The sequence below is a fragment of the Chaetodon trifascialis genome, chromosome 8, assembly GCF_039877785.1.
Source record: "Chaetodon trifascialis isolate fChaTrf1 chromosome 8, fChaTrf1.hap1, whole genome shotgun sequence".
Lineage (NCBI taxonomy): Eukaryota > Metazoa > Chordata > Actinopteri > Chaetodontiformes > Chaetodontidae > Chaetodon > Chaetodon trifascialis.
Window position 1 is genome coordinate 4,466,492 of NC_092063.1, and position 13,043 is coordinate 4,479,534.

At 44.1% G+C, this 13,043-nt stretch overlaps 2 protein-coding genes and 1 non-coding gene across 3 annotated transcripts; 1 reads left to right on the plus strand and 2 right to left on the minus strand.

The window, feature by feature from the left end:
• Positions 1–102: 102 nt before the first annotated feature.
• LOC139335705 (tubulin alpha-1B chain) lies at positions 103–3,010 on the minus strand. The gene is made up of 4 exons (XM_070969454.1): positions 2,760–3,010; positions 1,581–1,803; positions 1,341–1,489; positions 103–1,243 (listed from the first exon to the last, which is right to left on the minus strand). The coding sequence occupies exons 1-4, from the start codon at positions 2,760–2,762 to the stop codon at positions 263–265; spliced, it is 1,356 nt and encodes a 451-aa protein (XP_070825555.1). The 5' UTR covers positions 2,763–3,010; the 3' UTR covers positions 103–262.
• Positions 3,011–4,106: 1,096 nt separating this feature from the next.
• Positions 4,107–8,133, plus strand: agmat (agmatinase (putative)). The gene is made up of 7 exons (XM_070969455.1): positions 4,107–4,463; positions 5,019–5,221; positions 5,404–5,452; positions 5,578–5,773; positions 6,945–7,124; positions 7,276–7,360; positions 7,459–8,133. The coding sequence occupies exons 1-7, from the start codon at positions 4,177–4,179 to the stop codon at positions 7,530–7,532; spliced, it is 1,074 nt and encodes a 357-aa protein (XP_070825556.1). The 5' UTR covers positions 4,107–4,176; the 3' UTR covers positions 7,533–8,133.
• A 307-nt stretch (positions 8,134–8,440) lies between these two features.
• On the minus strand, positions 8,441–8,512 carry trnah-gug (transfer RNA histidin (anticodon GUG)). The gene has a single exon. It is a non-coding gene; the product is annotated as a tRNA-His (tRNA).
• Between the last annotated feature and the right edge of the window lie 4,531 nt (positions 8,513–13,043).

The following is a 13,043-nucleotide window of genomic DNA, read 5'->3' on the forward strand; positions in this document are numbered from 1 at the left end:
CAAACCAAATGGCTATTTTTCAAACTTGTTTCCTCATTTGATGACATCTGAGGGAATTTGACAGTACACACAGAAATAAAGTGTCAATAAAAAACACACGACTTCATGTTACGGAAGTTTTATTTAGGACAGAGCAAAATTCACTTGTTGTGATGTTTTCTCTGAAGTCACACTGGTACTTAATAGACAAACATTTCTGTTTGAAATGTACTTAAGAACAAAATGAAATATTTTTTTCCTGTCTAATGCCTTTGTGTATCCTCTAATACTCCTCTCCCTCCTCCTCTCCCTCACCCTCAATGGAGTCGACTCCAACCTCCTCATAATCCTTCTCCAGAGCTGCCATATCCTCTCTGGCCTCAGAGAACTCTCCCTCCTCCATCCCCTCACCCACATACCAGTGGACAAAGGCACGCTTAGCGTACATCAGGTCAAACTTGTGGTCAAGGCGAGCCCAGGCCTCTGCAATAGCAGTGGTGTTGCTCAGCATGCACACGGCCCTCTGGACCTTGGCCAGGTCTCCACCAGGAACGACAGTGGGCGGCTGGTAGTTGATGCCGACCTTGAAACCAGTGGGGCACCAGTCCACAAACTGGATGGAGCGCTTGGTCTTGATGGTGGCAATGGCAGCATTCACATCTTTGGGCACCACATCACCACGATACAGCAGGCAACAAGCCATGTACTTGCCATGGCGAGGGTCGCATTTCACCATCTGATTGGCTGGCTCGAAGCAGGCGTTGGTGATCTCAGCCACTGAGAGCTGCTCATGGTAAGCCTTCTCAGCGGAGATGACGGGGGCATAGGTGGCCAGAGGGAAGTGGATACGGGGATATGGCACCAAGTTGGTCTGGAACTCTGTCAGATCAACATTGAGGGCACCATCGAAACGAAGGGACGCAGTGATGGAGGACACAATCTGACTGATCAGCCTGTTCAGGTTGGTGTAAGTGGGACGCTCGATGTCGAGGTTCCTGCGGCAGATATCGTAGATGGCCTCGTTGTCCACCATGAAGGCGCAGTCAGAGTGCTCCAGGGTGGTGTGGGTGGTCAGGATGGAGTTGTAGGGCTCCACCACAGCAGTGGACACCTGTGGAGCTGGGTAGATGGAGAACTCCAGCTTGGACTTCTTACCATAGTCCACAGACAGACGCTCCATCAGCAGGGAGGTGAAACCAGAGCCGGTGCCACCTCCGAAGCTGTGGAAAACCAGGAAGCCCTGAAGACCAGTGCACTGGTCAGCCTGAGGACAGAGAGGGAGAGACAACGATCACATGTCAGACACAGTTCTGTCTTTTCGTCTCATATTCTGGAGCAAAATCTGCTCTGACTGTACTCACCAGTTTGCGGATCCTGTCCAGCACCAGGTCGATGATCTCCTTGCCGATGGTGTAGTGTCCACGGGCGTAGTTGTTGGCAGCATCCTCCTTCCCAGTGATCAGCTGCTCGGGGTGGAACAGCTGGCGGTAGGTCCCAGTGCGCACCTCATCTGAGGAGACAGGTTGGATCATAAATGACTTGAGGGTTTGACCAAATTAACTTATGAGAAAAGCATCTATCTATATTTAATGAGAGCTTACCGATCACAGTGGGCTCCAGGTCCACAAAAACAGCTCTGGGGACGTGCTTTCCAGCTCCAGTCTCACTGAAGAAGGTGTTGAAGGAATCGTCTCCTCCACCGATGGCTTTGTCACTGGGCATCTGTCCGTCCGGCTGGATCCCATGTTCCAGGCAGTAAAGCTCCCAGCAGGCATTGCCAATCTGGACACCAGCCTGACCCACGTGGATGGAGATACACTCACGCTGTGGTGCAGACAAAGAAGATTTGGATTACAGGAGCTGAATCTGACAAAGGAAACACATTTTCCACTACTGCTCCTAATTAAATGGATGAATGAAACAGGGCCAGATTTAAAACAATGGAGTCTTTCAAACATGGATGCCAAATTCTCCAAAATAAGTGTTTTTTATTAAATGAACTGCAAAACACTTCCAATTATCCCCTCTGTATGAAAATCATTCATGGCTGCCCCAGCAGTCTCTTTCTGTGAGGGCATGTCTGACTGCGACGCTGCACAGGAGACATTTCTGCTGCGACATGAGACTGTCTATTTTGCATGGGATTACTGTAGAGAGGATTATCTAGGTCAGACATTTTGCAGTGCGCTGTCTCTTTAAAAAGACACATCCTCACGGACACGAGCCAATTTCTAATTCATTTTATTTTCTTCTAGTACGTCTTTTATGCAGATATTATGCGATTAAGTTGCTTCATTTTGTGTAACACGTGAATCTGGGATAGACAGCGGGAGTCATCATCATTTCACATAAAATGATCTTGAGAACAAGGAGCAGTGAATTGACGTAATATACATTGAATTAAAAGCTGCACAAACGGCCAGAAAACCAATTTGACAAACCGGTAAAGTAGCGTGAAACCAGTGGTCAAGTGATGCTATCTAAGCTGATTTAGAAAGGTTATGTGGGAAGAGGATTAGGCGTTTGTAGTGCAGGAATGCATTCCCGTAGACTCCGTGAAAACCAGCAAGTCTTACAGCAGGAATATTAATAAAGAAACAACGTCTATTGATAACGAGCTGCAGAACATGCAGGAGAGGAGAGGGTGAACATAGAGAGAAATCTCATGAGCGTGACCTACTTTCCTCACATCCTTTTTTTAATATTACCAACAACATTAGAGTCTCAAAGCACGAAATCTGGAAGTAAATGATCAGAAATGACATTAAAATCGTACTCACCATGGTGGCTTGTCGATATTATACAATGTAATAAGACAAGGCTGGGGGAGTGTTGGCGTCTGAGGTGCGCAGGTGTCTGAGGCGGCTCTGCTGATGGACTATACTCTGCCTCTTGAGGAAGGCAGGTGAAGTGCGCACAGTGAAGTGCGCACAGTGAAGTGCGCACTCCTCCACCTGACGCAGTAACCGTTTCACACCCAGAGCCGCAGCAGCCAGACACCGTGCTTCACATCAGACCCGGGATGTGGAGTTGGTTGCACGTGCAACAAAGGCTGAAATAGGAGAATGGAGAAAGGGAATGTTTAATGTGTTTTACCTTCAACCCCAAATTACAGGACGTTTAGACTGTCCTGTCCTGGTTAAAGTGGGCTAAATGAAATGGTACAAGGTCCTGGATGTGGACTTTAACATCCTTTTGACAGAAAGAGAAATCATTTTCATATAGTTTGACATTTACAAAAACAGAAAATATGAAAAGTTTTCTTCTAAGAAATTTAAGTTTGTGAATGAAGCCTGAGGCTAAAAGCACACACACACACACAAAAAGATAATCAATATAAAAAGCGTCATTTTTCCGAAAATCTGTTTAAAAATGGAAGAAGAAGAAGAAGAAGAAGAAGAAGAAGAAGAAGAAGAAGAAGAAGAAGAAGAAGAAGAAGAAGAAGAACTTTGTGGAAATTCCGATTTAAAATCTCCAAAAAATTTAGTTTACACTTTTTCAGTTGTCAAACTCGGAATTTTGACTTTTGATATCGTAATTGTGACTTTGTGACTCAAATCTTTGACTTCCTATCTGATAATTAGGACTTGATTGAATGAATATTTTTGTTTTAAGTCAACAAAAACAAATCAAGATGTCCTCCCATCCTTTAGCTTGTCTGGCAGTTGCAGCCAGCCATCTTTTATTTTGCCTTGGTCAAATTATAAGACAGCATCTTGCTGGGTCATAACTTTGAGTTGTCGCTCATTATTTTGACTTTATCATTTTCATCATGCATAATCAGGCATAAGCTCGGGCGCGCTTGTTTTCCTCACCTGGCGGAGGTCTTCCACATGTTGCCCCGCCCCTAACTGATCCATCAATCATTCGTGAACTGCTGCCTTCATACTCGCAACCACGTCGGAACTTTAACAACCTCAAACTCGATCCGACCCGAAAAGTAGCAGACGTACGTCTCTCCTGGGGTCGCGTGACACTTCGTAGCATTTCTGTGATGAGGACACATGGTGCACTCAACACAGCGAAGTATGGCCGTTTAATTAGATGTTAAACACTATCCTGGTGGACATATTGTCACTCCCCTACAGCTGATAAGGCTGAAAAGGCTGAATGTTACGAGCTTATAAGGGAACCATGAAGGCAGCAGCAGAAGTCAGCTCCGCCACAGCTAAAACTGCTCCGCGTTAAACTGCCGCAATGTTTCCACTCTGGAGAAACCTGAACACAGCTCGCAGGATCTTTTCTCCGTCTTGCAGGGGCTCTGCAGCGGACTTCTTCTCTCTGAAGCCACGACAAACTTTGGCCCTCTGCAGGAAGTCCTCGGGGAAGCGCTACAATGTGCCACCGAGCGCCGAGTTTGTTGCCAGGGTGTCCGGGATCCCCACCATGGCCAAGCTGCCCTACCAGGAGACGGCGGACGGGCTCGACGCGGCGTTTGTCGGGGTCCCGATTGACACCGGGACCTCCAACCGGCCTGGAGCGAGGTGGTGTTTTTCTCAGTAGCTGCTGGTAAAAGTGTCGGCCCTGGGCCTGTTTTTGTGGGCCATGAGTGTATATATACTGTATATTACTGTATGTTACTGCCCAGTGATAAAGAAAGTATTCAGATCCTTAAATTATTAATGCAACACTATAAAAATACTCGAAGTCCTAAATCTACTTAAATCTTTAAAAGTAAAAGTTCTATCAGATTTAATATGCATTAATGCAACTTTTTGTACATGAGTGCAGCTGATCATCTCTTTATCATCTGTAATTATTATGGGAGTGCAATTAATGTGTGAGCAGCATTTTAATGTTTTAATGTCAAGGTAAATTTGAGCCGCTTGGAGATGCTGAAAAGTAACTCTTGCTGTCAGATGAATGTAGTGGAGTAAAAAGTACATTTCCGTGTCACATAGTGCCATAGATTTGCAAAGTTATATAAAATGAAAATACTCAAAAATACCTCAAAGCTCCTGTATTTGAGTAATAATAACAGACCAAAGATTGGAATCACCACAGCACTGAAATTAAATATAATCCCTCCTCCACTGCAGGTTTGGTCCCAGGCACATCAGAGTGGAATCTGCCCTGCTGAGAGCTTACAACAGCGGCACCAGGGCAGCACCCTTTGAGTCCCTCATGGTGGCTGACATTGGGGACGTCAACGTGAACGTGTACGACCTGAAGGACACCTGCAAACGCATCAGGGAGGCCTACAGGAAGATCCTGGCTGCTGGCTGTATTCCTCTGACGATGGGTGAGGACAGCTGGAGGAGAACGAAGAATGTGTCTGCATCATTTTTTCTCCCTGTGGACACAGTCAAGATACCAGCTCAGTAATTGTTTTCTAACAATGGAAGCAAGCTCTGTTTAAACAGCCATATAAACTGTTGTTCGGGTTTGGTCAAAGGTCAGACGTTGAGTTCTTGTTGTCTGCAGGTGGTGATCACACGATCGCGTATCCAATCCTGCAGGCTGTTGCTGAGAAGTAAGTCGGACCTGCTTCGTTATCAGAAATGATTATCTGAGTCGGACGAGTATTAACTGTTTCTGAACACTTTTATTCGCTGTGCTCTTGTGCCTCACCCCGTTGGCTCTGTAATGATTTGTCAGGCATGGTCCGGTGGGTCTGGTCCATGTGGATGCTCATGCTGACACCAGTGATGTGGTCTTGGGGGAGAAGATTGGACATGGGACCCCGTTCAGACGCTGTGTGGAGGAGGGGCTGCTGGACTGTAAGAGAGTGGTCCAGATCGGCCTGCGTGGTTCAGGCTACTCTGCAGATTCATATGAATGGAGCCGGGCGCAGGTACCTCTGCCAGGACACTGGAGGTGTCTTAGATCACATCAGGCAACGTGTCAGTAATGTCATTATGTCTCATCACTGGTATGTTACAACACATGGACGTGGTCTCTGTGACGTCAGCCACAGGCCTTTGTGAAGCTGTGAAGTTGTGCTTTTTCATATGACGGTCTATGGCAGGGCTGTCAAACTCAAATACACAGTGGGCCAAAATTTAAAGAATTGTTCTAAGTCGAGGGCCGGACTGGTTCAATGTTTATTGCAAACTGGTTAAAATGACCTTATTGCACATATTGAACCTGGAACTAACACAGCCTGTAAGTTATTGCCTATAAACCAACATTAATCATTAAATAAACAACAAAGCCAAACAATAATTTCCTTCAGAGAAAAACCAAACATGCCCGAAAAGGGCAAAAAGTCAACATATATTAAACCTGAGTGTGCTGCTCTCTGATGCACACTAGTCTGAACCTGGAACTAACACAGCTTATAAGACCGTTTTTATCCATAAACAACAACAATAAACATTAAATGTAAGAATAATCAGTCCCATTCATTTCTTCTGGCTCTTTATGCAGCTTTTCCAGACTAATTTACCTGTCACAGTGTTTCGTTTCATCGTGTCTTCTTACGTTATATTCTTTCATCACAGCCACACTGTCTCCGCACAGAAGACAAACAGTTTTGTCCTTCATAACCACAAACACACACTCTTCCTCCCCCCTGCCTTGAAACCCCTGTTTTCAAAGTCCACCTTCCGTTTAGCCAGTTTTCAGGGAGAGGGTAGCTGAAAGTTGACCACAGGTAACGAGCTCCATCAGGCTGCTGATGACGAGTGGGGCAAGGACTCGCGCTCTCGGGCCTTTGATTGACGTGCCAACGTCAACGGGATTGACTCACTTTTGACCTCAAGTGGCCATTCGAGGAACTGCAGATTTGGCACCCAGAGGATGCTGCTTGCAAAAATAGTAGATTGTTTTTCTTTCACTTAACTATGTTTAATTGAATGATCGTGTAGCACTAATGTGCTGTATTAATCTGCACATTAATGAAAGAAGTAAGTCACTGTTATTCAGTGCTGTTGAGTGGCACTAATGTTGCATATTGTCTGCTTCAAAAAAAAAAAAAAAATGACGGTCTCCCAACAAACAGCCCTCATTTGTGCATTGTGCAGGGTTTCCGTGTGGTACAAGTAGAAGAGTGCTGGTTCAAATCTCTTGCACCTCTGATGGCTGAGGTCAGGGCTCAGATGGGCAGTGGTCCAGTATATCTCAGTTTCGACATCGATGCTCTTGACCCGGGCTTCGCCCCTGGAACGGGGACACCAGAGATAGCAGGGCTTACTCCCATACAGGTAAACAGACTTTAATCCCTCTGAACTATCTTTTTTAACTTTATCTGATGCCACGAGCTCCACATATGACAGCCATGTTTAGTTTCTGTACTCATTTACCTCCTCAGATGTATAACCACGAATATTTTTGTATTATCTTGGTTGGATTTAGGGAGTCGAGATTATTCGGGGCTGCCGTGGTCTAAACCTTGTTGGATGTGATCTCGTGGAGGTGTCTCCACCCTATGACACCACAGGTACTTATTTTACACATTAGACACATTGTCAGATTATTCATTTACTTTTAATACAACCATTATTTATATATATATATTTTTTTTTTTTTGCTCAACAGGGAACACTGCACTGACTGGTGCCAACCTCCTTTTTGAAATGTTGTGTGTCCTCCCAAAAATTAAATACTTCTGATCAGTACAGACCACACAGAGCAGAACAGGTAGTGTGTTAACAATGAATACAGGTACTGCAATGCCAAAGCAGCATGTCCTGTACAATAAACCAGTAAGGAAAGGCAAATGAGAAAAACTAGTTCCAATGACCAACAGGACACGGTATCAGCGAGGAAGATACAGAGCACATTATACTACTTCATACTTAACTACTTAAAACTTCTCATTTGTGATCCTGGTTGTTGTTGTTGCCTCACCAGTTGATTTTACGAGATTTATAAGATGTGACCAGATATTCAAAAAGATGTGTAGCGTCTCTTACTTCCTTCTGTGGAAGTGTTCGACGTGCTCATCCAAGTTTAATTTCTTCAACCTGCAGAGGACAAACACAACTACAAAGAGAAATGAATGAGGTTATGTTTTAATGAACACAAAGCAGAGCCACTTTCTTCCCTGTAGCTCTCTGTTGCTGTGATTTCTCTGTGCACGTCAACTGACTTGTCTGTATTTACTTTGAAGTTAGGATTGCAGTCCTGGTTGATTTGGCGACACCTATAGTTACTGGATGTAACGGCACAATATGAAGAATACAATGTTAAATAAATAATTTTATGATTTGGAGTCAGAATTCAGGTGTGATTCTTTTCATCAGAGCTGATTTCAGTATACCTACACATGATTAATATGCAGCTGCACTCTTTCTAATGTACACTTTGAATTACCCCGGGTTTTTCTGGAGGAAGCCCAAGGTGAACACAGGGAGAACATGCAAACTCCACACAGAAAGGCTCCTTTCCTGGAGCAGCAGGCACCAAAGGCATGGTGGAGGACACGCCCCCTGTGCCCACAGCGGGAATTGAACCCAGAATGTTGTGAGGCAACAGTGCCACCATAAAATTCTCCCAAGGCTTCTCAGGGATTTATCCCTGCCGTGACCCGGATTCGAACCGGGGTTGCTGCGGCCACAACGCAGAGTACTAACCACTATACGATCACGGCGAGCTACTGGGAGTGAGCTACTGCTGGCTACTGCTAACACATATTTACCTGCTCCACATGTCTCTGAGGAATAAGGTCCAATACAAACTGTCTCCTTTGCTACAGCAACTTCACTCCATCATAGGTGACTTAAAGTATTGATGGGCTGCTATGAGCACCAAGGTGTCTCTGCTGCCTGTCTCTCACATCCAAGACAGAGTATCTGTAAACACACGCTCACACCCGCACACATCAACCTTTTCAACTTACAAAGAGGACAAGGTTGCCGAATACTTTTGGATGATTTGCAGTCTCCATCTCCTGCTCCGTCTCTTCCCAGGCAGGCTCAGTGTGGTGACATTTTTCAGGTGCAGTCTCTCAGAGCTGGCAGGCTGCACGGTGATGACATTCTGGTGAGGGTGTAATGTGTGCTCGCTGTCAGCAAAGTTGGTGCTTGCTGTAGGAAGGAAAGCTGAGGAAGGATTTGTTGTGGGTGTATTGACCTCTGCTGTATGGCTGGGTGTCATCAGTCTTCCCATAATGGTCATGACTGGCACGTTTGTCTTTCCTGGATAAGATCCAGTCATTGGATAGAATATCGTTAAGAGCAGACATGGTCCAGGTGTGCATGTTTCTGGTTTTTATTAAGCTCATAGGATTTGATAATCTTGTGCTTTTTCTTGCACTTATGCAGTGCTGTACTTCTTTTAAATTGTATTTATTTTGCCTGATTTTATGCATTCTGTGTATTCTATTTTTTTTTTAGCTTTTTAACTGTTTGGTGGGTTTTATTTTCCATCTTGTGTTATGCATTCTCTTTATGAAAGACTAGTATATGCCATACTTAATATAAAATGTGCTATATAAATAAAGTTTTTGTTATTATTGTTATTATTATTGTCATAGTGTCAACATAGCTGTTTTCCATTACTTTATGGTTGCTGCAGTGGCAATTCGTCAAAGTAATAATTAACCCAACACCTCCATAGTTCCCTCAAGCAGATGCGGTCAACCGCGGATCACCACCACTCGGCACAGTGGAAGTTCTGCGGTTTTTCCAGCTTATTGGTTGGTTGACGCTTATGTGAAAAGGCGGCGAACTGACCTCAGCGGCCTGTTTTATTTGTATATGTTCGGTTTACTGTTCGCCTCCCTGTCATTTATAGTGTGAACGTTATGAGGCAAGCCAACAGACTGTAAGCAGAGCGCAGTAAAATAAATCAAACGTACCCGTGTTTTTTTTTCTCCCGGCGTTCTCTTCAGCAGACCAATCACAGCAGACAGCGGTTAAAACAAGGAAGTACAAAATTCAGCCGCGCGCAAATACAAAAAACGGAAAAGGCAAATTCTAATATTTGTAACACCGACTGACAGACGTGTGAAGAGTTATATAGCTGGTTAGTTTTAGCTTTTATGACCTTAACGTCACTCACTTTGTGTTGAATGGAGAATGGAGGAAAGACAACAATATCAGTCTCGTGAGAGATTCGGACCCATCAAACCTCTGTGACCCGAGACATGATCGATAAAGGTATGCTAGCTGTGCAGTTCACAGCACTATGCTTCAGCTGCGGTTTGTGGGCTGATTATTAAGCCAGACTTCATCTAATGTGATGCTGCAGTGTTACACAACTGTCACCATGTTGACACCAGAGTGATGGTGCATTTATTTCTATCATATCTGTCAGCTTAGTCTTTGTATAGTCTATGGTAAGCCCAAAATCAAAAATAATCTTTTAACAAAGGAAACCTAAGTAATATTCAAAAGTATAAAGTTTACATTTTAGAATATAACAAAATCACCCCAACTAATGTCCACTGTCCACTGACACTTTCAAAGCAAAAACAAAAACAAAAAACAATCATCTAAATAAGCCTTTAAGTTGTGTTTACTAGAATTATATTACAGCCATTCAGCACCACCATTCATCTTTGTTGTCCCTGTTTTCAGCTACATGTTTTTATGTTCCTGGAAACCGTGTTTGGACCATACGTCTCACTGACAGCACCTTAAAACCAGTTCACTTGATTCTCAGGAGCGAAGGTGGAGAGATGATTCAACGCGCTCTATCGTGGAAGTCGAGACAAACTTGAAACATGAAGTAAGAGTCATTTCTTCTGCCTCTGTGTCTGAAACTCTCCTAACTACTTAAATCACATCTGAAACTTTTACCTTCACCTTTAGGCAAATCAAACATGAACCGGCAGCTTCACTGAAGAAGGATAATTCCCAGTTTGACTACAGTGCGGTTATCATGGTACTGAGGTAAGACGGGTCCTGTGTTTTGTTTTGTTTTTTTGTTTTGTTTTGTCCTGAGAGCAATCCATGATGATTGTAACAAAGAGCCATTGAACATCAAAGCTCTTGCGTCACCTGGAGCTTTGAGGGTCAATGTCACTGTGGTCATCTCAGCTTGATCATGGACAAGTTTATGAGGAAAGTCTGCTTACAAACTGGGGACAGGGAACAGCAGAGGTGGAAAATTTGGGTTTTTACCTGGCAGGTAAGGTCTAACAGAAAACACAGTTGCATCATGGGAAGTGTAGGAGTCAGTGTTTTCGGGCTTGACACATATTAGGGACTAAAAGTCAGGATATCTCAGTCTCATGGGGAATGTTTGCTTTGAAATGTGTGTTTGTCCTCAAAGACAGTGAGACACGTTTTGAGGTGTCCCCTGATGAGGTTTGGCAACATGTGTCTGTTTTTACTTCATGCTTGAGTTGGTCCACTGCATGTCCACTGCATGTCCACTGCATGTCCACTGCATGTCTGCTGCGTGGAGAAGTGTTTTCAGTCTTTGCTGTAATGCCTTCCAGCTCCAGTAGAGGGCACTTAATTCTCAGTGTCTTAAACTCAAGAGATCTCTTGAAATGAAGTCTGCAGCAGCACTTCTTCATTTTCTGTTATTCTGGTTCTTATTTATTCATTTGTTTCACCAAAATAAGGGAATCCCAGTCGTTTAATGACCAGCAGCTTTCCAATAAAACATTTAACTGCCTTTGATTTAATTAAAGTAAAGCACTGAGTGGAATCCTGTTTCAGGAGTGCCAGTAAGGACTTTAATAAATATGTGTCTTGGGGCCATGAAAAGTACACTAAAAGGCACGCAGCAAGTTTATTGCTCAATCAATGAAAAATCTCTGAGGATTAGATCTAGTCTGCTTTGATTAACTGTGCTGCACTCCTCTGGACCATTCTTATTTAAATCTCTATCTGGCAAGACCCCCAGTTTTATGGAAGTGCAATACCAAATCACCCTTTGGAGTGCAACTTTGATTAAATATCAGCTTTGGCTGCAGTAACTGAATGCATTCCTTCCACTGACATGTCACAAGTTCCTCTCTCTGACGCCCGCACGGTCAGATCCAGATGAGTTGTGGGGCCAAATGTGTGCTTGTGTAAATGCTTTTAGGTGAGTCAGAGTCACTTCCCTGATGCTGTGCATGATGCGAACAAGTGAACCTCAACAGCGTCGGCAGGGCAAACCCAAATATTTCTGTGACCTGAGCTGCGGAGGAGGTAGCTAACAATGAACATACTGTTAATAGAAGTAATAAAGAATGTGTAGAATGCTAATGGAGGTGGAGCAGAAGTCACTCGCCGTCGTCCAGCAGCAGCTGTCTGAGCATGTCTGATGAACGGGATGCCAGAGCCGTGCTGCTCAGCCCGGGTGACACTGCGTCAACGTTTCCCAGCGTGTTTGAATGTGTGCGTGCGTGCACTGCATTCATGCATCTGTGTTTGTTTTGGTTAACGATGGCACAGCCTTTCAGATGCAAGTCACAGCTATAGATAGACTTGACTTGCATGTTTCCCTAATGCCTCTTTGACCATGTGACCGACACAGGCTTCGTGTCTTGGAGGGACACAGATTTGGGCTCCTGATACGTCAGGACTGTAACTTTGAGAAAAATGCTGCCACCAATGACTTGATGACTTGCTGATGATGGTGAGCGTCGCTCATTACACCAGTAAAATTAGCTGGAGTCCCTTTAAGTCCTTCAGATCACTTAGCGCTTTATTTTAAGCACATCTGATTATTGATTGTGATCATCATAAAGTCTCCCAAATCTCTGCAAACTTGGCAAACTCTCAACCCAGAGCACATGAGCAAAGATCAGTCTGACAATACTCAGTTTCACTTTCAGGGGACAAATCAGCTTAAAGGCCACAGGTCATGATTTTGAGCGGAAAGATCTATGAATTCACTGAATTGTGGCCGTGCGTTTACTGTCCTACTGTTTAATTAATAGTCTGCAGTTTTTCTGCTGACACATAGTGGCTGTCAGCTTTCAAGAGTAGATAAAAAATAATCAAGAAAATGTTCGACTTGCACTCTGCAGAGTGATTTAAAAGACACATCGTCTGCAAACCTCTTTTAATAAACTGCTCCTGATAATGAAATGCAATTTCGTGGATTTATTTGGTTGGAAATGAGAGCTGACCCATGTATTAGAGCTGAATGGAAGGAAGGGTGAAAAACTAGTGTCTGCGTGTCCTCCTTCAGGATAACTTCATGTGTATCAGAGTCCAAAGGCGTCCACCCTCGCT

Coding starts and splice junctions, on each gene's coding strand:
- agmat (XM_070969455.1), top strand. CDS start 4,177: ATGTTTCCACTCTGGAGAAACCTGAACACAGCTCGCAGGATCTTTTCT. Junction 7,125..7,275: donor CAGGGCTTACTCCCATACAG/GTAAACAGACTT, acceptor GGTTGGATTTAG/GGAGTCGAGATTATTCGGGG. Junction 7,361..7,458: donor TCCACCCTATGACACCACAG/GTACTTATTTTA, acceptor TTTGCTCAACAG/GGAACACTGCACTGACTGGT.
- LOC139335705 (XM_070969454.1), bottom strand. Junction 1,490..1,580: donor CCTGGAGCCCACTGTGATCG/GTAAGCTCTCAT, acceptor CTGTCTCCTCAG/ATGAGGTGCGCACTGGGACC. Junction 1,244..1,340: donor TGGACAGGATCCGCAAACTG/GTGAGTACAGTC, acceptor CTCTGTCCTCAG/GCTGACCAGTGCACTGGTCT.